At 36.6% G+C, this 27,995-nt stretch overlaps 1 protein-coding gene across 8 annotated transcripts in view; it reads right to left on the bottom strand.

Moving 5' to 3' along the window:
- Nucleotides 1-27,995, bottom strand: part of LIN54 (lin-54 DREAM MuvB core complex component) — a 70,775-nt gene that overhangs the window by 38,481 nt on the left and 4,299 nt on the right. For 5 of the 8 annotated variants that reach the window (XM_082463635.1, XM_082463633.1, XM_082463634.1 and 2 more), the window contains exons 2-4: nucleotides 18,188-18,900; nucleotides 14,158-14,281; nucleotides 7,719-7,861 (exon numbers count right to left, since the gene is read on the bottom strand). In XM_082463635.1, coding sequence (XP_082319761.1) covers nucleotides 7,719-7,861; nucleotides 14,158-14,281; nucleotides 18,188-18,868 — 948 coding nt within the window. In that variant the 5' untranslated portion in view covers nucleotides 18,869-18,900. The remainder of the gene's footprint in view (nucleotides 1-7,718; nucleotides 7,862-14,157; nucleotides 14,282-18,187; nucleotides 18,901-27,995) is intronic. The other 3 variants (XM_082463639.1, XM_082463638.1, XM_082463640.1) reach the window with 1 other exon arrangement.

Below are 27,995 nucleotides of genomic sequence, written 5' to 3' on the forward strand. Positions count from 1 at the left end.
AAAAATTTTTTTAATTGTTAACTTCTTGAGGTGATAATAATGTTCTTTATCTTAACAGAGGTTGTTTTCGTTGCATAGATGTATGCAACTTAGCTGAAAACATCCAAATGTTTAAGATTTGCATATTTCAGTATATGTGAATTTTACCTCAAAAGGAAAAAGAAAACCCTCTAAACAAGTAGTGAATTCTAGTTAATGGTATGCTTGATGGAATGTCTGGGGAGACATATACTGAACATGTGCAACTTACTCTGAAATGCATTTTAAAAATAAGATGATTAATGGATAGAGGGATGGGTAAATAAATGATGAAGCAACTATAGTAAAATGTTGAATCTAGAATTTAATTATAGAAGCTTTATAGAATTCTACCCAAGCTAAAAGATCTAAAAGTAGAAAGAGTTCAATAAGTTATACTGGTCATAGATTTCAGAGAAGTAAGAAACTTTTCTTGAACCATGTGTACGTAGCTTATGCTCTGAAATTCCTTCCCTGCGAGTTAAGTACATTCTGCATCCTAAATGGCTATGTGATGATTCAATTACTTACCACAGGCAGGGCAAACAGGAAAGATCTGTTTGCCAAATAAGGCCAAAAAAGAAGAGCACCCCCCCTGGGTAGAAGAGAAAAACTGACAAGAAGTATGTATAAGGTGTATTCAAGGATGTCCAGGATAATTTGCATAGACTCTTAAAAGAGCAGTATATTTTGAAGACGTATTCATGTTCATTATAAAGATAGTCAGGAAAAAAAAAAGAACCCATCAACATTACATAAAGTGTGACAGGCCTGACATTTTAGAAATACCTACTTACTCTAAGACCAAATTAGTGAGAAAGAAAGGGTTTTGAGGTTTCTAACCCTCAATTCTTTAATCCAATTTTCCAGGACCCAAGCTCTGCAGACTTTTACCATTTTTGAACTTCAGTTATCCAAAAGTATAACTATCCTGAAGTCTTTCTGATCAGACTTGATATGAATCAACAGCCCAGCTTCACTCCTTGTGCTAAGTTATCTACCTTTCATAGAATATAGTTTCCCCACCCTAGATGTATAAGCTTTAAAAAAAAAAAAAAAGCCCAGATGGCCATTCTAAAATGAAAGCTAGACTTAAAGATAACCTAGATGTTGCAACCATTAGATAAGGACTTTAAGATAACTACGATTAATTATGTTAACAGACCTAGTGGGAAACGAAGACAACGTGCAATGAACAGAGGGGAACTGCAGCAGAGAAATGGAACTATAAAAAAGAGCCAAATGGAAATGCTAGAAATAGAGTAAACACAATGATCAGAGATGAAGAAGTCCTTCAATGGGCCCTTTAGTAGACTCCACGCAACTGAGGAAAGAACCAATTAATTTGAAGATAGGTCAGTAGAAATTATCCAAGCTGAAACACAAAGAAAAAGGAGTGGGGGTGGGGGGGCAGAACAGAGCATCTAAGAGCTACGGAACTATCTCAGTCTAACATTTTTGAAACTGGAGTTCTAGAATGAAAAGAAAGAATGAGGCAGAAGAAGATTTGAAGAGATACGGTCAAAAGTTTTCCAAAAATAAAAGACAATAAAGCACAGGTCTGAGAAGCCTTTAAAATCAAGACAAATATATATTTTAAAAAGAAAAGAACAACAACAAAACAGACATCTGGACACATAATAGTCAAATGACAGAAATCCAAATATAAAGAGAAAATCTTGACGGCAGCTAGGAAAAGAAAAAAAAAAGACATTATATACAGGGAGAAAATAGACAAAAATTACAACATTATTTCTCAGCAGAAATTATGCAATCTAGAAGTCAATGAAGTGACATTTTTAAAGTATGGGGAAAACTGACAACCAAAAATCTTTTACCTAGCAGAAATATCTTTCAAAAATAATGGCAAAATAAGACTTCTTCAGGCAAACAAAAGCTGAAAGAATTTCTTATAAGCAGATTTTCATTAAAAGAAACATCAAAGAAAGTTCTTTAGGGGGGAGTTTGATACCAGACAGAGACCGGGGCCTACATAAAGAAAGCATGTGTAGGATTCAGTTCAAATGAAAATAAACATAGGATTTGTTTTTCTTAATTTTTAATCATTTTAAAAGGTAATTTTGTGTAAAGCAAAAACCGTAAAATCTATTATGGAGTTTATAACATGTAAAAGTAAAATGTTTAACAATGATAGCTCAAAGGATGGGAGGGAGGAATTGGGAGCACTCTATATAAGGTTCCGACCCTACACGAAGGGATATAAATTTGAAGGTAGACTGTGATAAGTCAAAAATTTATATTTGACTCGAGAGCAACCAAAAAATAAAAATTAAAGTATAACATGCCAATAGTGCAGGTGAAATAGAATCATAAAAAATACTCAATTCACCCCAAAAAAGGCAGAAAAAGAGTTAAAGAAAAAGAGGCACCTCCCTGCTGGTCCAGTGCGTAGGACTCCCCGCTCCCAATGTAGGGGGCCCAGGTTCCATCCGAGGTCGGGGAATTGGATCCCGCATGCCGCAACTAAAAAGCCCACATATCGCAACTAACAAGTCCTTGTACCACAACTAAAGATCCCACATGCTGCAACTAAGACCCAGCACAGCCAAAATAAAAAAATAATAAATTATAAATAAACAAATATTAAAAAAAGAAAGAAAGAAAAAGAACAGATGGGAAAACGAAAAAGTAACTAGTAAGATGGAAGATTTAAAATCAATCATAACAAAACTTTACTAAGTGTAAAAGTCTAGAAATATTGATTTTTTTTATACTGACCACATATCTAATCATCTTTTTTTATATTGACCACATATATAACCATCAATTAAATTTATACATTAATTCTAATACTTCAATAGCAGATTCTTATATTTTACACATATATTATAATGTAATATGTAAATTGTGACAAATTTTTACTTTCTTTTGAAGCTCTACACCATTTATTTCTTTTTCTTGCCTTACTGCATTAACTCAGAGCTGCAGTAGAACTGAACAAGTGTTGAAAGTGGGTATCTTTGTTCAACATTCACCATTACGTGAAGTTTGATGTATTTGTCCTCATTTTCAAGTTACAAAAGTATTTATTTTTACTGTTTCAAGTAGTTTTAACCAGAATGAAGGCTGGCTATTTTCAGAATTTTTCTGCATGTATTGGGAATTAAATGGATAGATTTTTTTTTAATGTCAAACCATTGTACTTCTGAAATAAACTAAAATATGCCATGAAAAAAAAATACTAAAAGGCAAGAATAAGATTACAGGACAAAAGAAACATTAAATGTCCGAAAGTCTGAAACTAGAAGATAACAGTATTACTAAAATCTAAAGCAAAAAGAAAGCAAACCTTGCAGAATCATGCTTTCATTAGCTTAATGCTTATTTGCATGTCTAATAAATACTTAAGAAAACTGAGGATTACTTTAGAAAATAAATATAATGGAAGAAATCTGCCCCAAAAGACAACTACAATATCAAGTAAATTGAGAAAACATTAGATGTGCCTGACTTTCCACAAGGAACCTGGTAACATTAGTTTCAAAGATGGAGAAGAGAGTGAGCATGGTCTGCAAACTGTAATGAGAACAAGCAAGGAAGACACTTATTCCCTAGGCCCCCCTTCCAGGCTCGATGATATAAAGGGCTGAAGGAGAGTCATCACTTAAGAGGTCTGCAGGGGAAGCAGTACCATTGGGAAGAGTCAGGTATCCATTACAGTAAGAAAATAAAAGGAATATTCAGCAAAGAGGTTGAGGATTTGGGGGATTATTTTGCTTATGAACTCCAAATAGGGCACAGTGGAAGGATTTTAAGAGTTGGGGATGGGTGGTGGGTAACGGGACAGAAGATACTGACAACTTTAAGGAGATTAGATGTGGGAAATGAAAGGTAATCTAGGAGTCTGGGCCTTTTGATGGTACCCTGTATAAACAGGAACAAATAATGAGAGAAGTCCTGGAAGATTCAAGGCAGATGGTGGTCAGACTGTGAGTGCTGGCAGGGAAGGAAGAATGGGTGCTTGAGGTTTCCTTTTGACCACTTTTGATCAATGGGAGCAAGGACATCTCCAGCAAATCCTTACCTTTTAGTCTTTTTCTTAATTGACATTTCTATGACATTTGAAACTGTAGACCGGCATCATTCTTGAAACCATCCTCCCTTCTCATTTTTTTAAGTTTCTCATACTTCCTCTCTTATCATTCCTTCTCTTCCATTGGCTCTTTTCTTCTGCTAACTCTTAATATTCTGTGGTTCAGTCCTGCTTTTCTTTTCACTCTACACACAACCGCACGCTCCCTGGTTAATTTCATCTATCCACATAGTTTTAGCCACTGCCTATATTCAGCTTCCTAATGGACATCCTCCTCTAGACAAGCAGTGGGTACTTCCATGACAAACGTCTCCAAGAACTGAACAATATCTCTTTGCCCAAACCAGCCATGCCTTCTGTATTTCCTCTCTAGTATGAAAGGATAATGGGATGTTTTCTCCGATCTTAAAATGTGGCTCTAGTGAAACCCCCAAAGCTGAGAACTACAAATGACAAACTCCCATACACTCTAAAAAGAACAACACATCCATGCCAGAGTTGCTAAAAGACAGCATCTCTATCATCCACCTCCCACCTATTGAAAATGAAACAAAGCTAAACAAGATTAGAAACAGAAGTGAATTCATAAACATAGAGAATGCTAGGGCTTTACAACCTTAGTGAGAACAAAAGCAGGGGTTCTCCAAGAAAACCTCTGGGACAGACTGGGTGATAACTACAAGAAGGGAAACTGACATCTGAATCTTTGGCTGGCAACATACTGAGATAAAGAAACTCTTAAAAGCCCAGAAGACCTGACGTATCCCCAGGAGTTCAGGCCATATGTGAACACAGAAACTGGTCCCAGCCTGGAGAATTCTGAAAGCAAGAGGTTGGATGGAGCTTCAAAATGGCAGAGCAAGGACTCAGAGGACAGCAGTTAGATGAGCTACACGTCCACCACTGGGTTCTATAGGTTTCCCATTAGCCAAATACAACAGATGCTGCAGAAGGGCTAAAGCATCTCGGTAGGCCAAAGACATGGGCCTTCTTGAGGAAGGAGACTCAGCAGTAACAGGCTGTAGGTGGACTACAGGAGGGAAGAGATAGTTAGAAGCCTGCCAAAGGCAGCTGGAGTGTGCACCATAAAAGGGACCTGGGCAATGTGGGCATACCACGGGGGCCTCCAAAAACCATCCTAAATGCACAAGTCTAAAAGGCCGCACTTGGACACCTGCCACACAGAGGACATTGGCAATTGGATTGCAATACTCCCAGTCACATAAAACTTTGTCGTTCCTCTTCTAATTTTCCTTCCAATCAGAAGCCAAAAGCAGAAAGAGGGAAGAATTAGAAGAGTGAAGAAACAGATAATACTCCTCTACTGCATGGTCCCTGAGTCATGATTAGGTCTGAGTTACAGCCAGCCATTCAACTGGATGTAAGGTTTGAAGTAGACTTTTCACACCTTTGAATTTAATCATCAAAATAAGGCTTGTTCTTATAGTAAAAACGACGTCTTGTCAAGAGCCAGGGAAGGAAGATTCAACATGACATGGCTAAAGTCAAGGATAAGAGAAAAATAAAGCTAGTTCTTATTTGTATGCCATCAGATATAGCCCACATACCAGTCCACAGTGCCACCATCTACGGTGTTCTTCAGGTTAGGAATCTAGGAGTCATCCCTTAGGTTCTCCCCTCCCTAATACCCTGACATCCAGTCATTATGTCTTAAACCTCTTTCAACACGTCTCTTCTTACTAGCCCCTTAGCTACTAGTCTAGCTCAAATGCGAAGTACTAAAATACTCTAATTTAGTGATTCTCTACCCTGGCCTACACTTTAAAATTTTTAAATATTAAATCTAATACTTAGACCCCAGCCTAGAGACTGACTTAAGTGGGATCAGGTGGAGGCCAGCCAGGAGTTTTTTCGAGAGGTCTCCAGGTGCTTCCAAAGTGTAGCCAAGGCTGAGAATAACTAACCCAACTGGTCTCTTCTAGAATCCAGCCTTAGCTTCCTCCAAACTATCTTTCATTATGCTACAGAGTCATCTTTTTTGAAATGCAAATCTCATATTATCCTAGAGCAGTTGTTTTTAATCTAGGCTACTCATTAGAATCACTTAGCATTAAAAAATCCTGATACCAGGCCAAACTCCAGACCAATTAAAACAGAGTCTTTGGGGATACGAACCAGGCATTGGTAGTTATTAAAGCTCCCCAGGTGATTCCAATGTGCAGACAAGGTTGAGAACCACTGTCCTAGAAGCAATGGGAAGTCACAGAAAGTCTTTAAGAACAGTAAAATCCAAACTCCCCTGAGGGTAACGAAACCTTCCATCTAACTTCAGCACCCTCGGCTCTCACACTACCAAAGCAATGTAACTCCCTACACTACCCTTTTACACGGGGCCACGCTTTTACACTTTTGTGTAAAGTATTATCTCAATTTGGAAAGCTCCTATGCTCACCCATAGCTAAGGCCCAAACCACCTTTAAGGTTAAGACCTTTCAGGAACAGCATCCTTTGTATAACCCTCCTCCGACAGACACAACAGGGCTCTTCAATCCACCTGTGACCGTTATGATTCTGTAGGGCAGTTCTTAATGTTTAACTCTAACTTCCCTACTGAACTACCTGAAATTTAAAACTTATCTTATTCATGCTTTTATCCCCAGTGCCTATCACTATGCAGAGCACATAGTGAGCACTCAAATATCTGTTGAATTCATTCCATTTAAGTAGATAATTATCTGTATTATCATGCAGGTAGAATCCCATTTTAATAAACTGTAACAGACATCATATTTATACACTATAGTCAAGTCTCATTAAAACAGAAACCAACAGTTAGACTTTTTAAACATGTAAGGCAAACGTGTAATGTTTGTTCTACTCATGAATAGTAGCAAATTAAGGAAAAAGGCAGGTACAAAGGGCAGTGTGTTTCCAGAATCGCAAGGGTGGCACCTTACAGAATAATGATGCTTGGCTTTCCACCTGAATATGTCCTTTAAGACATACTTGTTCCAAAATGTTATGCTGGTATAATGACATCTGTATGTTTTAGGAAAGTGAGCTAAGACTACTTAACTTGACCTAAAATGACAGGTACTTTGCCCCCTTAAAAAGAAAACAAATTATGACAAGCTTTCAAATGCTTTGAATGAGTTGTGTTAAGCCTAAAAAACCCGAATGATATGATCACCAGCATTTGATGGCAATTTCTAGTACTAAGGGTACTCTGTTACCCAGCAAAAGCTCAGCTCTCCATAAAATCAAGGACAGCTTAAGCAGAAGACACCGAATATTTTATTTTTTAAAAAGTTACATTTAACATTTTATATTTATAGAGTCACTATATATGTGACTGACCCAAAGACAATAATTTTGCACAAGTATTAACTGAAGAGGAACCAAACACCTACATAATGCACCTCGTTCATAAGATTTACGTTGTACCCACATTCACAAGGGCCATTAAAATAATCTTAGCATGCAAAATGATAACTGTGTAACTATGCGTTCAGGGTAAGTTTTTTATCTGTCGTACATCCTTGATTACTAAATTAATCCGATATTCACCAAATACCTATTAACTGTTTGGGAATATATTAAAACTGAAGTATCTGAAGTGACTAGTAAGAAAATAAAGTCATTAACCACAATACTTGGCGTTTGTGGCTAATTTTTTTTTTTTTACCTTATTTGGCGATTTCAAAGGTGAGATGGCTATTTTATTTGGTGTCTGTGTTGTAGAATTTAAAGTTGATCCAATAACACCACTTTCAGATATTGTTATGGTCTTTGATGGAGTCCCGGGAGTAGACTGTGAAAGAACCCTACCTGCAAATGAGAGGCAGCACATCAGTTTGACTCTTTTCAATAATCATATAAAAATGTATTTGATGATGATTTATACCCACAAGGACTGTAGTATATATGTTCAATATTTCATACGCAGCCACTTATGAACTGAAACACTTAAGTAGGTCTAATGAACTATGGTGAACCTAGGCAGAAGGAAACAAAACAATGCTTCTTAGTAACACTTAGTATTTTAATACCACCTTATGAAAGTCCACGAAAACACTTCTGCTCACATTCTCATCAATACTGCTTTGTGTTTTGTTTGTTTTTTTGGCCACACCGCTCGGCTTGTGGGATCTTAGTTTCCCAACCAGGGACTGAACCAGAGCCCTCGGTAATGAAAGTGCCGAGTCCTAACCATTGGATTGCCAGGGAATTCCCTCATCTATAGCGTTAGGTTATATCTATAAGAAAACAGGCTCAGGACAACTAAGGAACAAGTCCTGTGTAACACAGCTCCTCAAAGTTAGGACTTGAATCCAAGTCTTAAAACTTCAGTCTCTGTTCTCTACTATACCTCAGCTTCTTCTCTTTGAACTGAAACCATTCAGGATACAATTTAAGTCCACATCTATAAAACAGATAGTCACTGAACTAACTTGAACACTGGTTTAATACTGTCTCATTTTAGTCTGCCAAAAGTGAAAAAAAAAATTCTTCTAGCTGTCCTGGCCAGATTCCAACAAGAATGCTGTGTTCCCTTCTGGAAATATCCTTCAGGAACAACAGAGAAAAACTATAGTGTTGTGTCTGGATGGCTTATGGAATTGGAAATCACATCACAAGGAGTTGAAATATTGAATTTTTATCCTAGGCGAGAGAGGAATACAAAGACATGACACAGCTCCAAATTCCTGAAAGACTGTGTGATACTGCCATTCACCATTCTGGCGCCAACCTCCTCCCCTTCCATTCTGGGCACACGGTAGGACTGCCCTTCCTACCCGTCCCTGCTGCTCCCTATGGCTAGATTAGGGCCATACGACTAGTTCTGACCAACAAAGTATGAGTAGAAGTGATGTGTGTCATTTCTGGGTCGGAACATTTACTGCCTATGCAAGACCTTCCAAAGCTCTCTTTTCCTCACCGCGTCTGAGGCGGTGGCTCATCCATCAGCCGGGTCCCTGAGGGACCATGATGAGAAGAGCCCCCTTTCTAATCCACAGCAGGCATGCAGATAACCATGAAGTATGAATACAAAATAAAATTTGTGTTTTTTTAAACTTCTGAGATTTAAAGACTGCTTATTATGGCAGAGAACCAAGACTGTCCTGATTGATCCACGCTGTCAAGTTGAAGGATTAGAACCACTCTGTATCCATCAGATGCACACACTAATATACAGAAACAGAAAATTTTCAGTTAAGCAGTAAGAAAGAACTTCTAACAAAAATTTCCAATTGAAACGGCTGTTTCTTTATGAGTGCGTTTCTACTCACTGAAGGTGTTCAAAACAGATGCTGGATAATCAAATCCACTGGCTGAAGAGGAACCCCAAGCACTCAAGAAACAGAGAAGGTAGATAACTAAATTATCTCTAAAATCCCTTTAGATGCTATGATTTAACTGACAGATACAGTTAGAGATGAAAGAGAGAGGGAGAGATGAAGAGAAAAAGGGAAAAAGAGAAAAAAAAGAAGGGTCTTACCCATCAAACGAAAATAGAGAACTAGCATGTAAGAGTTTCAGGGCTGTTTTTTTTTCCTAATAACAATGCGACAGTATACTTTTTTTTTTTTTTTAATGAATCAAGTTTTGTCTGACACATGAATTTTTAAAATATTTTAAACATATTTTTTCAATTTCTTTTAGTACACGATTACATTTTATATTATTGACATATTCCTTAATGAATTTCAGTTGAGAGTTTTGCTAGGGTTTTTTTAGGCTGAATTACATCATAACTAAATAAGTCAATTCTATATAAACTAAATGAATCTATATCAAATATTTTTAGAAGGGCACCCTCAGATCTGGAGCCTGCCTGAAGTAGCATATTTGTCTGTTCTGGTTTCCAAAACTAATACCTCTGGGATACGCCTAAAGCCCCAACAATCATTATTTTAAGAAAAGAAACTACCAATAAAGACACATTTTCATAAAATGATCATCATTTACAGTTATTACTATAATTTCTTATTTGTTAAGCATTACGTACATTTCAGAAAACATACATATAAAAATCCTCTATTCCTGAGGATAACTGATACCAGAAAAAGGCCACTTCAAGTGAATTACATTTAAAACAAGGACAAAAATTTCACTGTAAATAACAACAAAAACCCCTAAAGCTAAAACTTTTTTTGCTTATATTTAACAAAAAATTCAGTTTATAATTATAACTATACTATCTCTTAGAATGAACTGTTTAATTTGAGGGGGAGAGGATTCTTCTGAAAATTAGTAATGACAGCACAATGACAGATTCTGTTTGATGGGCACAACATGATGATACAGAAGATTATTTCTGCCAAAATATTTTAGGATTTCATCAATTTTCCCAAGAACCCTCTATATCCTTTAAAATTCAAATTATTCTTTTTTGAAGGGCCACTTGTTTTTCATCCAGATAGCATTTCTCTTGATTAATCTCCAAATCCCTGTTTATCCTTGGCTCCGCAGACAGATTCAAGAAAGTATACAAGTTATAGTTTCACCTTGAAATCAATTTGCAAAGCATTTTACACTCTACTGTCAGGTATTCTCCAAGAATCAAAAGAGACATAACCAAAAAGCTACAGATGGGACAGGCTGGGGGCAGAGAGCTAGCTTATCTGAGCCAGGACTAATTCTATAAGAGATTAATTCATTAGTGAATATTTTCACATTGATGGAGTTTGCTCTGCTATAGCAGCAACCTTGTACCTTGGGAGCTCTGATAATGAGTACCTCTGTACCTCACTTAACCACCTCAAAAGTCATGTGAAGTGGTTGGTATCAACATTTTACAGAAAGGAGTAAGATGAACAGAAAATATATTTACCCAAGATCACAGAGAAAATGAACAGAAGACCCGTAACTAAAACCCAAGAATCCTAATAGCTCCTCCTATACACCACACTGCCTCTGTGATATACACATTCACTCAACAATACACATTCACTGAACCACATCTATGTGCTAGAAACTGTGCTAGGTATCGGAGAGTCATAAAAAGCCAGTCATAAAAGGACAGATACTGTACGATTCCACTTAACACGAGATACACGGAAAAGTCAAATTGACAGAGACAGTCTCTGCTAGGGGCTGGGGGAAGGAAGGAATTGGGAAGTTATTGTTTAATGCGTACAAAGATTTAGTTTTGCAATGTGAAAAAAGTCCTAGGGACAGACAGTGGTGATGGTCGCACAACAACGTGAATGTACTTAACACCACCAGTGGTTAAAATGGTCAACTTTATGTTATGTATATTTATCACAATTTTTTAAAAAAATAATTAATCTTTAAAAACTAGATGGCAAACAAAATCCAAAATTACTATTAAGAAAAATCTTATAAGTGTAATAGGGGAGACAGACAGACAAGGAAACCAAGTATTACAACATACCATGACTAATGGAAGCATTAAAAGCCAGTGTGAAATTTAACAGAAGTCTGATTAAAGTTAAGTATTTGGTAGGTATAACCAAGTTTTATGGAAATATATAGGAGATGGTCAGAGAAAAGAGAATCTAACTAAACCTAGGGATCAAAAACTTCCAAGACAGGTGGAGATAATCCAAAGATAAAATGGATGAGTCAGCCATAAGGAAAGCAAAAAAAGTCATTTCAGGTAAAAGCAACAGTGCCAAGAGCCTAAGTTCTGAGAGAACATGGGCCATTTGGTGATCTCTTGAAATAAGTTATATCAGTAGGTGTGGAGCTAATACGAGGTGAAAATGAAAAAGGTATGTGTTATATGATAAATGACTTTAATGTTAAGAAAGCACTGGCATCTGAACTTATTCCTGAAGGATTAAGGCCAAGAAATGGCTATGGCCAAGAAAATTTAAGCAAGGGTGTGACAAGATCATATTTGCATTTTAGAAAAATTGATTTTATACAAACACTAAGTTCATCTTGATTAAAAGACAGAAAAAGATATCCATCTTCCAATGAAAAGCCCAAAGGTCATTAAAAAGCAGTCTAAATGTAATTTGAAAGATCATTAGCTATAATATAAAGATAATGGAACCTCCTTGTGATAAGACAATTCAGCAGGAGAGCTACTTTGGTGGTTTAAAATTTGGCTTACATGAATTTAAAAAGCTATAAACTACTAGTTAACAGTAGAAATTATCCCTCCAAACTGAACTTAATGCCAACAGTTCTAGTGAAATTTAATAGAAGTCTATCTCTATGCATTTTGGGAGGGCTAATAAGTCTGTCCGTAATTAAAAGGTGAAGCTATGATTAGTGTGCAACACACTGTAAATCACCCAAAGACCCAGCAATGACACCCATTATACTCAAATGTAAGAGAGGTGAAATCTTGACATTACCAAATATTCACTCAGACACTTCTGAAAAACCACAATTATTTACCATACAATTCCCCTTCGCCCCTACATAATTAAAAGTTTTAAGGGACTCTCTCAAACTCAAAAACAGTAAAGAACATTGCACTGAGACATTCCTCCTCGTTAACCACCTCTACCCACCCAACCTCCTAAGGGTCTGGTGGTCCCTTTATCATCAACATATCCAAGCCTTATTCACTTTCAGCCAACTAAAGCCCACTTCCTGAAGCAGCTCTAAATCCAAACCCTTTCCAGTTCTTCCTCTGGGGCCATACCTATCTCCCATGACAGCCCTCTAGATACGAGCATCCTATACCATCCCAAATCTCTACTGAAGGCCAAAAGAAAAAGAGAACATTCACTCACCCAACACTGCCCTCAAACTACAATCTCCCCATGCCTTCTCTCACTTGCTAAACAGAGAAGCTTCCCTATATATTATAATTCAAAGCCTAGGAAAATGATAATTTCACTGCCACTGACTTCAGAGCTGCCTACTGCTATACTGTCTGTAAATTTATCAAAGACAGTAGGAGGTGGTTTTAATACATATCCCAGGGATGGTTAATTAACATTTGAAGTACCTTCATCAAGAATACACATTCTAGAAATGGGTAATTAGCATTTGAAAGTCTCTAGTCAAAGTCTACCACCCAGAGGTGCTTCCATAAGCTATTAGAACAGTGGAAATTAAAAATGAGCTCCTAAATGGTGAAAGGAGTAATGTTAGTATAGCTCTGAATTAAAGACCAGTCACCACAGCTGTGTGATTTTCTCCAGAAGTACTGAGGTGCTTGCCAGGCAAGAAGAAATAAGAGAGCCGGGCTTAACCAAGCCATTACAGAAAGAGAGAGTGAAAAGAGAATCAATGGTGTTTTCAGGGAGCAATAATGATGGGTCATGAACTTCATGCTGAGTAAGAAAGAATTTGAGGACTGGAAAGGGATTATTAATGAGAAAGTGGAAGAGTTAATGGATCAGAGATTTCAAAGTGAAAGAATTACTAGATTGGAAGTACAAAGGCAGATAAACTAGAATAATAAAGAGTGAAAACCTCAACGTCAAGATTTCTGAGGTGTTATCGGTGATGACATACTTTAAAAGTATATAATAAAAGAGAACTGGGCCACACTGAGGAATTTGCTGGTAAAAGTAATATAACTAAAATTCTGTTCTCACTTAAGTAATTATTATCATTGTGATAATTTTCTGTTTCATAGAGAACTGCATACAGAGAATATTAAAATACTGAAACCAAAAATTCAAACAGAAACCATGAAATACTATACTCTCACATATATTACTTTAAACCTAATAGACTTATTAGCATGTGCTCTACAGACAAATTGCCTGGATTCAAATTCCAACTTGGCCATTTACTAGCTGAGTGCCTGTTTCCACACTGGCAAAATGGGGATGTTATTAGTACCTACCCCATAGGATTGCCAGAGGATTATATATGTCACTCTATGTAAAGAGCTAAGAATAGCGTGGAGGCCATAGCAAACACTATGTAAATGTTAGCTAGTATTATCAGAGTCTGAGACTTCACTACTTTAAAGGTATACCAAAAACGAAAGAGGCTAAAGTAATGGACTGATTTTGAGATAAGGCATTTTGCTTGAAGGATACATTTAATAGGTGTAACATTTCTTACGAACCAGTTTGATTTATAGTAATAAGCACTAAAACATTTCAAGGTGGTAGAACAGCCTTTTTTAAACCTAAAAGGAAGGTAAATATTTAGCTAAACAAACTATAAAGAAATATAACCTGCAATGACTGGTGGTGATACTTGAGTTGTCTGTCCTGTAACTGCTTTACTATTAATTGGTTTTGCAAAGATCAGCTTCGTGATTACTGGACCAGAGGTTGGTGTTCGAGGCTTCTTCGCAATCTGAAATATATAAATAACTATAAAGACCATTGTTTCTATAAAACACCTATTCAATTAAAATTAGACAAGATTGATATACAGAAGTACATGTAAAACCAGCTCATTTAACAAAACATATCTAAGTATTGACGTTAAAAACATTTAAAATGCAGCCATTCATTAAAATACTAATATGATCACATCCTTAAGCCATTATACAATAATACCTTTGGATTTTATTGCAAATCCTTATTTTAGTCTCTGGGACATATGCATATAATGAAAAACAAATTAGTTTTTAAAAATAATGTTTAATGTTCAATAATAATGTTTAAAATAACCATTTAATAATAATAATGAAACACAGATATGGCACAGCAATATCCTTTTCCAAATAACTAATTATTCAATAATAAAAAGATGGAGTAGAGTACGTTAAGAAAGCATAGTGCAAATGATAAATATAATTTCATTGGCCCCTGGAAGCAAAATATAAATACACATAAAAGATAGGCTCATGATTATATCTTCAACTTTAGATCTATATATCAGGGGCAGATAAATGAGGAACTGCACAAGTTAACACCCTAGGATACAAAGAGACATGTTTGGCAAAACAAAGACTATTCTAAAGGTGAAGCCTCTGAAATATTATTTACTAAAATACAGTTTACTAGACTATAAATTGTTTGAAGGGAGGGTCTATGTTTTATTCATCTCTGCTTTTACATTATACTATGTTTTATTCATCTCTGCTTTTACATTATACACGGTACACTGTTGCCCTAAACTAAAATTCTCCACAAGTCAAGGAAGGTAGAGTTACCAATGTTCTCATACTGAAATTGCAATGTATGCAAGGCACAGCTTTTTCTAAAGGTCAGAAGCAGAAATTTAGCAATGATAAAAATCATAGACTTTCAGAGCAGGAAGGACATTAAATACTAATTTTATCTTTGGCAGATTGAAAATTGAGGCCCTGAAAGTACTATTATTGGAAATAATAACTCAAAATGAACAAACATGACCAACTTAAACGACAAAACATACCAAAAGCTGTAACTGATTACAGAACTAAGTAAATATCAGCTTTGTGCTCAAACTATAAATTAAACTTAACAACATATTTTCTTACACTTAGAATATATTACTTTCTTACACTCAGAACATATTACTGACAAAACAAAATGTAAAGGAAACACAAATCACCTTTTAAAAAAATGAACCAAAGAGATCCCCTACTATATTAAAAAATATCCAGCTTGCAAAACTCTGATATACCCAAATAAATCCATAATTGTACTTTTAAAAACTGATGCAATTTGGGAGACACACAGAGAAAATATTTCCCAAGTGTATTTACAGGCCTAAAACTCTAAAATAAGTTAGAATATGTTGTCTATTGACTTAGTATTAAGAATCTCAAGAGGTAGAGGTACTGATATTCTTGGAAATCTGTGTCTCCAAATAGATAATCTTAGCTATAGAGTTTGGGAACTTAAAGTATTTCCCCATTTTTAACTGATTTTCACAATCATAAAACTATATGAATACTTACCAACCAGGAAAAAAATGTAAACAATATGACCAAAAGCACATTAATTATTCAAATGAACAACCTCAACTTGCCCTTGTGGTTTTGTTTCTTTAGTGTAGCATTGCTGAGAATAAGGATTTCCAGTTCTGTCAAGGAACCAGGCTTTTTGCATTATGAATTCTAAACTACCCTAGAACAAATTTACTTTATTAAATAAAACAGAGCATAAAGGATCATTTTTTAACAAATGTATCTAATTAGCAGATTAACACAAAAATGAATCAAGGAAGGAAATTTACAAATAAGACTGCCAAAAATGTGATCAAATAATACATGCAGGTAATTTTGGGCACTGTGTTATACAGATTCAGGAACTAATAAGGAGTTATGTTGTTCCAGACGGCTAATTATCTATTATTCTTATATACTATGCACAAGAAGCATAGGAAAGTGTTTATGTATCTGTGATTAAGTGTAACTATACCTCTTTGTTACGGCCTCTGGCCTCAACTGTCACCTTTCGAGATGGGTCTCCTTCTTCTACCCTTTCCTATTGTCCACACCCTAGTAAGTTTCAATACTCGGATTAAATTTAAGACAATGCTGAGAACCGTCTGGGAAAAAAATCAGGGGATCATACACACCATGTAAAAGTAAACCAAATATTCTGTTGCCTAAAATGGACACAGATAGATGTGTAGCTTTTTGTTTTTTCTGTGCTTCAGTGCTTCAGAGCTTTATAGGCTACTCTTGAGTTGAAAAGATTTGAGTTGCCTAAAAATAACTGGACAAGTAGAACAATATTCTAAATGGGGTTTCTTTTGTTTTTGTTTTTAAACAGAAGTTCTTTTTAAATAAATAGAATCAGATTTTATAAAAGTAAGGACAAGAAGAGAAGTTATAAGAATTAGACCCCAGTCTTTGTTTTTATTGTCAGTACTTAGGAGATTATAGTAGAAAACTAGTGGACACAAGTAAACTGGTCTTACAAACAGTATGTATACATTGCTCTTGTAAATGAAAAAAAAAAAATGACATTCTGATGTACATTTTCAGTATCTTGCGAACATGGTTATGATTCACATCCCCAAAGCCAGATAAACTCTGGTAAACCAATAAAAACAAGTTTTAAAACTGATTAAAACACAAGCTGAGGACAAGGTGCTTGATGGTGATAGGATATCTCATTCAAGAGATCCTCACCAAAAAAAGTAAAAGGAAGTCAGAATTAAGTGAGAGACGACAGTGAACAAGAAAGAGCACTAAATGTTTAATAGTGGCAGAAGGGACATGGACAAATTATAAAGTTTGAGAAATCTTATGAAGTTCTTAAATAAAAAGCCTGTGAAAAATAAGTTTCTAACTATTTTGCCAACATAATAACCAAAACATTACTTCTAATATCAGCTGAGAGTGGATAGTTCCCCAAACCTTCCTCCTTTCTTATACACCTGCTTTACTTCTCTAACTCATGCCTTCTTTCTAAAAGCCAACTCTTTCAAACAGGAAATGCATTTGTGTTCCCTGGTCTTAAGTGGATCATTGTATTTCTAAGAGTAGTGGTGACCTAAAAAGGCCTATTGGGCATGAAAAATGGGGAAACACTTAACATATGTTCTGGTAACCTTCTATCTTAGGGTCCTATTCATACTAACAATGGGTACCATTTTGAAGGATTCTTAATGTTTTGAGAACCATACCAAAGAGTTATCTTTTCTTATGTGTTTCATCACGATCAAATAGCCATCTTACAGCTAAAATCAAAAACTCAGAGAAAATAAGTAGCCTATCCAAAGTTCCACAGCTGGGAGGGTAGCAGAGAAGAGACTGAAATCCAGTTGGTCCAATTCTAAACCTTCCATCACATGGCACTGCCTTTCTACATTGCAAACATGAGCAATGCAATGGACAGTAAATTCCAAAGAAGAGGCACACATTGGCTGGTATGCACTACTGCTGGCTTGAAGGGTTTCTCAGAGCAGCAAGTTTTCCTAGACTTTGGCCATCTGTTAGCTGAAAATATCATGTCTGAATGATTTTTTGACAGCCCGACATCAACTCTGGCATCTTTATACCAGCAGAACATCCTTGTATTCAAACTACTACCGAGAATAAAATTGTTTTAAAATAAGTAAAAAGCTATAAATACACTAAATTGGAATTTAACCAAAATTAAGTTCTAAGTTCTCTCGCAGAAATTTTCAAAAGCATTAGACATATCAAACTTTACAAAAAAAACCACACAATTACTAAAAGCAACATTCAAAAGAATTCAGTAACAACTATGCATTTAATCACCCTACACACGTAACTATGAATCAATTTAATATTTAACATGCATTTTAATTAGTAAGCCCCCTTTTTTTTTTTTTTTTTTTTTTTTTTTTTACCTGTACTGTTTTTAACTGTTGGGTCTGTAACACAGAGGGCTGAGTTGTAGTATTAATCAGTTGACTTCCTGGGGTCAATGCTGAGACACCAATGACAGGTTTCACCTCTGGCCTCCCTCCAATGGTAACTACTTTAATTTGCTGCGGTGGTAACTTAGCATCTCCTGACTGGGCCTGAGTTGTAACTTTCTGAGCCTGGGGTTGGCTATGGGGTAGTGCTAAAACAATTGGTGAACCAGACTTGCCCAAAGTTGTTAAAATTAACTTCTGTCCATCTGGTTTAAGGGTCTGATTGCCAAGTTTAAGATCAGATGTCTGTGATACTTTGTTTAAAATAATCTGATTGGCTGATATAGTCACAGGAGTCTGAGCACCAAGTTTTTGAAGGCCACTTGGAAAAGCTGGTTTCACTGTGGTATTACAATCTGCTTTAGTAATTGTGGTATTCACTGCAACTTGGTTAGTGTGGTTACTGTACACTGTTATTGGTTCCGTGGAAATGGGCGTGGCTGTAGAGTCACCAGTAGAATTTATGTTGACAATTTCTTCCAGTTCTGTCTCCATGGGAATTGGGGATGAAACAATAACAGCCTCAATACTATCATCATCCACTAAAGTTATACCAGTGTCCATTATCTCCTCTGGAAGCAAACTATTCACCTCAGCTGGCACCACCTCCATGATCGTTCTCCTGCTAGAAAGTTGATCAGGCACTGCAATAAAATTTGAAAAATGAATAAATTACTAGGTTTCAAAACAGATTTAAGAGAAGAAAAAAAATTATTCAAGAAAAATGCAAATGACAAAACAAAAATTTTTACTGATGTATAACTGAATGAAGGACGTTCCTGATGCATATTTGGGTTAAACCATTTTAACAAATCCTCAACCTTCAAGAGTCTGAAATATAAGTCATGTGGGACACAAAACTAGAAGCAAACATTCTCATTCGCCATGTCTCAACCCAAAAGTATACTGCATTCAGGCAACACTAAGTCACGTAATTACAGGAAACTCCTTTCCAGTTCCTGCTCATAAATAAAACCTTTTAATCTTTGACATGTCTGATCATCTTACTTCTTCCCAGTTATGGGTTGTTTTTTTTTTTCCTACTGACAGACTTGAAAACTGCTGATTTGCACAAGGAAATAAAGATTTAAATATAAACAGATCTTAGAAAATATATTCAAATCTCCAGTGAGCGAGGTCCTAAAATGAGGTTACTATACCACTTATAAAAATCCATTAAGGACTCAAATTAATGTTAGAGTTTCTAGAGTAATCCATCTCTGCAACTGTAGGTCAAATGGCTTATCTGGCCCAAGTTTGATCAATTAGCTTCATACTAAAGAAACCTTTATTTGGAAAGAAGATTCTCAAATCCTCCTCAGCCATTCAAAATGTCACAAAGGGAACCATTTAAGAGGTATACAGCTAGTCCCCATAAAGAAAAAAAAAAATGGTAATAATAATAAAGCAGATTACGAACAAATCAGAACTGCAATGCTTTCAGCCAAAGGTCATGCAGAACTTCCAATAAAGGAGTCAGTACCATTACCTTCACATATTAAAGAGTTCATCATATTTATGACTGACTAAATAAGTTATCTGCCCAGAGAATATCTAAGATCCACAGGAACCTAATCAGTATTTCTTTCTTTTCCCTTTTTTTAAAAAAAATATAAACATGCAATACCCATTCCAAGATTAAGAGTAACAGACATGAACAGCAAATTATAATTATTAGCATTGACAAATACTACTACTGCCAAAATTAATCTTCATTATTGAGCACTTACTACCTACCAATGATGGCATAATTTAATCTATCCTGACAACTCTAATATGGTATCATTATCACCCCCATTTTACAGATGAGGAAACTTAGAAAGGTTAAACTATTTGCCCAAGGTCACACAGCTAGCCAGTAAATGGTAGAGCCAGAACTCAAATTCAGGATATGTTTTATGATACAAAGTTCATAATTTTAATCACAAAATTTACTGCCTTAAATTTTTACCACTGGTATTTTTAAATGGAGAAAAAAAATAAGTCTACTCCTTTACAGTCAACCTCCTACCCCAAAATCCTACTCTACACAACCACTGGTCTGTTCTATCACTTCACTAGATTAGTGTTGCCTTTTTGCCCATTCTAGAACTTCATATAAATGGAATCATATATTACGTACTCATGACATAAAGGAATATACAGTATAAGCTTTTTCCCTCAGTATGTTTAAGATTTATCTTTATTCTTACACTTATTAGCAGCTTAGTTCCTTTTCATTGCTGAGCAACATTCCATTGGATGAATCTACCACAAGTTGTTTATCCATTCAGCTGTGCATGGATATTTGGACTGTTTCCACTTTGGGACTATTATGAATAATACTGCTATGAACATTCAAGTTTTTTATGGATAGATATTTTCATTGCTTCTGAATAAATACCTAGAAGTGGACTTGCTAGGTCATAAGGTAAGTTTATTTTTAACTTTGCATGAAACTGCCAAACTATTTCCCAACTCAGCTGTACCATTTTGTACACCCACCAGCGATGCATGAGGCTCCCAGCTGCTCCACATCCTCACCAACAATTGGTTTTGTCGGTCTTTTTAACTTTAGCCATTCTAGTGGGTGTGAAGTGGTATCTCACTGTGGTTTTAATTTGCAATTCCCAGATGACTAAAGACGTTGAGCATCTTTTCATATGAATGTTATCTATTTGTATATCTTCTTTTAAAAAGTGCCTGTGTTAAAGCCTTTTGCCAAATTTTTAAAATATTGGGTTTTTTATCTTCTTATTGAGTTGGATGACTTCTTTATATGTATTGCAAAATCATCAGTCACAGTAACTTGTAGCTCAGAGGAATCACTAGGGTTTCCAAGGTATGAGCACTTCTCTAGATGCGGCTCTTCTGAATCAGGAGAATCCCCTCTGGCACTTACAGAACAGGGCATTTACAGACAGGCTCGTTAAAACATCAACACCAATTATACCTTCAGCAACGGAAGCCTCGATAACAGTACACAACAATAAACGGCCCCACCCACAGTGCCACATGAGCTTCCCTTCCCTACAGCAGACCTTGCCCAAGCCCCGTCAGTTGTCTCTGAACATTCCATCCCCCATAGAACAAGGTAGCATGATGACTTGGGTGTCAGTATCCAACACAACCATAAAAGTTTGACCGCCTCTTCTCCCTGAAGTTCCCCCAGCACGTTTAGACAGATGGGTGTAGCCTCTGGTCTCCCTTCAGGATAGGGAGACCTCAGCCCAACCCTTATTCATCTTTCTCCTTAAAACACCTTAAGTCAAGGTGTAAGAGGAGGAGAGGTCACCCCACGGAAGGAGACAGTGGTCAGACAGTGCATTTACTTTCAGTTTCAAGCCCCCACACTTGCAGCTCAACCAAACAAACTTCTAATGTTTTCGATCCACCCAGATCCTCATTTCTAACATCATTTTCTCAGCTCTGGGGACTCCTTGACTGAGCAGCTACAGCCCCGCCGCCCTTCTGCTAGGGCCATGGAGTTGAGTGTACAACAGCCAAGGTAACCATTCAGGCTACCTCTCAGCTCAGCCCCTAAATATTCATTAAGAGGTAGAACACTGAAGCGCTCCTACTTCCCTTGCCTCTGCCACAGTTGCCCACCACTTGGGTGAGAGCATTCGCTACCAGATGCCAGAGAGTCTTTCCATATCCCCTAGCCCAGCCCTCAAGGCCCTCATCCTTTCTCTTTCAAAAAGCGATGAAGAGTGGCCCACGCTTGCCACAATTAGAGAAAGCCCTCGCACAGAAACAAAGACCCAACACAGCCATAAATTAAAAAAAAAAAAAAAAAAAAGAAACTTAAAAAAAAAAAAAAAAAGCCATGTCTCCGTCAGCACTCCATTCTTATGGCTAAAATTGTCAAGTACTGGGAGGGGGCTGAGATTTTAGACTCTCCTTGCAAGCTAACAAAGTAGCCTGTCACTGTTTTGTGGATACTGGCAGACAACACGGTAGGCCTAGGTCGGAGACACAGGACTTACTACTCCAAGCACAGCAAGGAACATAAGTATCATGTGTGTATCAGTTCCCCTGTTACCCCCAAGTCCTACAGGGCAGGTGCGGAGAGAAGCCCAGGTAGACACTGTGCAGGCAGCAGGTTTGCATCACAACTGAGGGACCCTGAGCTTAAGGAACCTGAATCATTTATAACCTGAAGCACACCTGCCCTTTGTCCAAAGGGAGATATTATCTTTATTATACTAGACAATAAGCAAATCTGCCCTTTGCAACAGCAGGAGTCATTAACTATCATCCAAGGCTTTATGCTGTACAAACATCCTGGAAAAAATTGTTTAAAAAGGCTGTCACACTACTGAGCCTGCGCTCTAGAGCCTGCAAGCCACAACTACTGAAGCCCACGTGCCACAACTACTGAAGCCTGCGCTCCTAGAGCCTGTGCTCCGCAACGAAAGAAGCCACCCCAATGAGAAGCCCGCGCACCGCAGCGAAGAGTAGCCCCCGCTCGCTACAACTAAAGAAAGCCCGTACGCAGCAACAAAGACCCAACGCAGCCAAAAAATAAATAAATAAAATTTTTTTAAAAATAGAAAAAAAGTAAATAAAAGGGCTGTCACCGCCTCACTTGTAAGAAGTACAGAAACGCAAAGACCCAGGGATAACTGTTTCCCAAAAGTATATCTCTCTACTTATTTATTTTAGCAATGTTTTTTTGTACTTCAAGTGTATAGGTCTTCTTTCCATATATATTTTGGTAAATTTATCCCTAAGTGTTTCACGTTTTTTGATGCATTGTAAGTGGTCTTTTTTTTTCCATTTTCCAACTGTTTGTTGCTAGTATACAGAGATTCAACTGATTATTTTATATTGTCCATGTATCTAACAATTTAGCTAAACTCACTAAATCTCGATGTAGAGCCCTTAGGATTTTTTAGAAAGATAATCCATGGTGTCTGAGAATAAGATCTGTATTTCTTCCTTTTCAATCTGCATGTCTTTTGTTTCTTTTCCTTACCTTACCACACTGGCTAGGACCTGCAGTAAAATGTTGAATAAAAAGTGGTAAGAGCAGACAGCTTTACCTTGTTCCCAAACTTACCCTTAGCTGTAGGTTTTTCATAAATTCCCTCTATTGGGTTGAGGAAGCTAACTTATAGTACCAGTCTGTAGTTGTTTCTTTTTTCAATCATAATCATAAATGGATATCTAATCATATGTTTTTTTCTACAACTAGTGAGATAATCATATGGCTTTCCTCTTTTAGTCTGAGTTATACTGATTTTTTTTTTAATTTTTATTTATTTATTTATTCATTTATTTTTGGCTGTGTTGGGTCTTCGTTTCTGTGCGAGGGCTTTCTCCAGCTGCGGCAAGTGGGGGCCACTCTTCATCGCGGTGCGCCGGCCTGTCACTATAGCGGCCTCTCTTGTTGCGGAGCACAGGCTCCAGACGCACAGGCTCAGCAGTTGTGGCTCACGGGCCCAGTCGCTCCGCGGCATGTGGGATCTTCCCAGACCAGGGCTTGAACCCGTGTCTCCTGCATTGGTAGGCAGACTCTCAACCACTGCGCCACCAGGGAAGCCCTACACTGATTTTTTATTAAGCCAATTCTGCATTCCTGAAATAAACTCCACTCAAAATTACATAAAATTGTATAAAATCATATTTTGTACATATTGCCAAATTCTACTGGCTAATATTTTGTTAAGCAATTTTGTCTATACTCATGAGGGCTACTGGTCTGTAGTTTTTTTTGTAGTGGCTCTCTGGGGATAATGCTAGTCTAATAAAATAAGTTGGGAGGTCTTCACTCCTCTTCAATTTTCAGGAAGAGTCTGCATGGAATTGTTACAATTTCTTCCTAAAATGTTTGTTAGAATTCACCAGTAAAGCCATCTAGACATAAAGCTTTCTTGTGAGGTTTTTTTACTATAAATTCAATTTCTTGAATAGGTGTAGGGTTATTCGGGTTATCTCTCTCTTTCTGAGTGACCTTTGATATTTGATAGTTTGTATCTTTTAAGGAATTTGTCTATTCCTCTAAGTTGCCAAATTTATTAGCATAAAGTTATACAAAATATTCTTTTATTTTAATGTCTGTAGAGATGGCAACTCTTTGATCCTCATTTTGGTAGTTTCTGTCTTTTCTCCTTTTTTTCTCTGATCAGTCTAGTTGGAGATTTTTCAATTTTATTGATCTTTTCAAGAACGATTTTGGCTTCATTGATTTTTCCCAACAGTTTGTCCATTTTTTATTTAACTATTACCTTTATCTCCTTCCTTCTGCTTACTTTAGATTTAATTTGTTGTTTTCTAGAAACTTCAGATGGAAGCACAGATCAGGATTCGACAAACCATAGCCTATAGACCAAATTAAGCCCACAGTCTGTTTATGTATTTCTCTGCAGCTAAGAATGATTTTTACATTTGTAAATAGTTGGGCGAGAGGGAGTATATGTATGTGTGTGTGTGTGTGTGCATATATATATATATATATATATATATATATATACACACACAGATACATATATATACACTCTGTGTGTGTGTGTATATATATATATATACACACACTACCCTACAAAGCCTAAAGTATTTGCCATCTGGCCCTTTATAGAAAAAATTTGTCAACACTTGGTTTAGATCATTGATTTTAAACCTTTGATATTTGATAGTTTGTATCTTTTAAGATATTTGTCTATTCCTCTCAGTTACCAAATTTATAACCATAAAGATTTTAAACCTTCTTTTCTAAAATAAACATTTAATGTTAAAAATTCCCCCAATGCTGCTTTCACTGCATTCTACTAATCTCAACATGTTTTTATTATCATTCGCTTCAAATGTTTTCTAATAGTCCTTGTGATTTCATCTTTGATACATGGAAAATAAAGAAGTGTGCTATTTAATTCCCAAACATTTGGGGATTTTCTACCTTTTATTATTGACTTCTAATTTGCTCCTATTATTGTCAGAGACTGTAATACTCTACCATTTCCATCATGCGTAGATGGAATTCAGAGACTAGTTTAAGGCTCAGTGTATGGTCCATCTTGTTGAACACTGCACGCGCACCTGAAGAGAACATGTATTCTGTGGTTGCTGAGGGTAGCACCTATAAAAGTCAATTAGGTCAAGTTGGTTGATAGTGTTGTTCAGATCTTCCACAGTCTTTCTTTTTCCTTTTCTATCAATTATTGAGAAAGGCTGTTAAAATTCCCAAATACGATTGTGGCTTTGTCATTTTCTCCTCTTCTATGCATTTTTGCTTCTTCATATATTTTAAAGCTCTATTATTAGGCAGAACATGTCTTCCTATTTGTCCTATTAAAAGAGACTAGGGGCTATAGAACTAGGAGTCTCCCTTGGAAGTAGGAGTAAAGTTCAAACTTCTAACAAGAAAAGGTCTGATTCGTTTGGCCAGTCTCTAAGCAGTATGGGCTGTGCAGAGTTCAGGAGCCAGCACACCTCACAGGCCACTGAGCAGACTGTGATAACTGCTTTATGATTAGACATCCATATCTGTTTCAATCAGGGTCACATGCAAGGCATGGTGGCCTATGCTAAAAGAAACTCTCAAAAGGAGCTTGTGGGCATGGCAGGAAAGGGTTTGGCCATCTAGTTACATGAATCATCACTCTAATTTTATCCCTTAGGAATGGGAGATATGTACTAGCACATGCAATGTCATCATCTCCGTGTTGAAGACCACTCCAAGAAAAGAGAGGATCTTCACAAGCCAATGGGACTGAGGAGCTTTACTTTACCTCATCTGTATGGAAGGTTACCTTTCAAGGTACGGAGAGAAAAGAATATTGAACATACAATGCATTCTCCATGCCTCCAATATTTCTGCTCATAAAATAAAGTTCTAAAAGTCTTAGTTTTTAACTTGTTTATGTTTTTTATCAGCATTTATTAATATGCATTGCTTCCCAACTTCGTGGAGGGAAATTAACCAAAGCCCTTGCCCAGACAGACCTCAGAAATCAACAGAAGAGTGGCATGATCACAGCTTTACTTTGGGAGGATTAACTTCATCTCAGTATTTTATTGGACTGGAGGCAGGGAAACCAGTTAGAAGGCTATTACAGTAATTAGTTCAAGACAGAGATAAATGGAGGGGCGGATTTAGGGCAGTAAAAGAAATGAGTTAAATATAATATAAAAAAATAATATAAGATAGAAATGATAAATGCTCTACGCTTTCACATTTTTAAATGGTTTCTTAGAGAATATTACCAGTGCTGAAACACTGTTCTTTCCCTTAGTTACAGGTGGAGGACAACCTGGTAAACAACTGTTTTCATTCTTGCACATACTAATAGAAAATGGCGACGACCTATCATCATATTATAGATGAGTAATTGGTCAGATGTTGGGACAGAAACATTTGAATGTTTAAGAATTACACTTTTGTACCTAGAGCTTACCACCAGCACTATCTGGTTAACTATACTACTTGGATTTTAGCTTTCATATCTAAGATCAAACATCAACAACTCAAAAACTAGGTACAGAACTACATTTCTCAAACTAAGCTGGGAGCAGTGAACTGTAAAACATGAGTTCTGAAGAAATTTTGAGAAGTTCATATTTTCATTTCAATAATATATATTTTTAAAAAGTATATTCTGGATCACCTTGATAACCACTTCATATCTACCATCAATGGTACGAGAATTAGAGTGGGCATAGAAGGGTCTTACAAGGTAAATGATATATTTATGCCAAGTGAAAGCCAAACCACCTAACCAGTGATTTAAGGAGGAAAACTCTGCGGCATTCAAACACAGAAAAGTAGTGTAGGAGTTGAGTTATCATAGGATAGACAGCATATAGAAAACTGCACACCTAGCCAAGGCCCACAACAGTATATTCACTATGCAAAGAAAGATTTCATTTCAGCAAAACAACATCATCCATCACCCTAAATTTAACTGGTTTTACAGGCTTTATAGTTTTGTTTATATTTCATTTATAAATTTACTTTTCTTTTATACTTCCATAAAAGCAATAAGCATAAGGAATTTATATACATCTAAAAATTAAATCTTTTAATAAAATAAAACTATTTAGGCCAATACTGAGGATCCACAATATTTTTTTCCCCTTTAAAGGGGGATTGTATATTATTCATGCTCAAGATTAACCTGGTGGAAAAAACATGGAGATTCAAATCAGAAAGATCTGCTTCCAAATCTTGACTCTCCTAGTTGCTTATCATGTAACCCTAAGCAATAATCTCTCTAAGCCCTAGTTTACTCGCAGGGTTACTGTGAAGACAGTTATGCGGTACACGAAAGCTCAAATGAAAATTATTCTCTTCTTTCTCTATCTAAATTAGCTTCTCCTGATTTCTCCCTTTTTAAAAAATTTTATTTACTTACTTTACTTTATTTATTTATTTATTTATTGGCAGCTCCGCGTGGCATCTCAGTTCCCTGATCAGGGATTGAACCTGGGCGCTGGACAGTGACAGCATGGAGTCCCAACCACTGGACCGCCAGGGAATTCCCTCTCTATAGAACTTTTAATCTGTCATATATCATGCAGATTACACCTTCACAATGTCTCCTTCCCACTGTAACCAAGAGTTTCCAAATCTCCAAAGCTCAGAGCCAACTACGTATTTTTACCTTTATCTCCTCTCACCTGCAATACCTCCTACAGAAAAAGCTACAGGACTTACCTCCCTCAAGTGCATCTGAGGCTGTCACTCTCCTACTCAAAAATTTTCTGTAAGTCTCAAGGCCTTCTGTATTAAGGTCCTACCCAACCTCCTACCCAACCT

The sequence above is a fragment of the Balaenoptera physalus genome, assembly GCF_965194825.1.
Source record: "Balaenoptera physalus genome assembly, chromosome: 5".
Classification (NCBI taxonomy): Eukaryota; Metazoa; Chordata; class Mammalia; order Artiodactyla; family Balaenopteridae; genus Balaenoptera; species Balaenoptera physalus.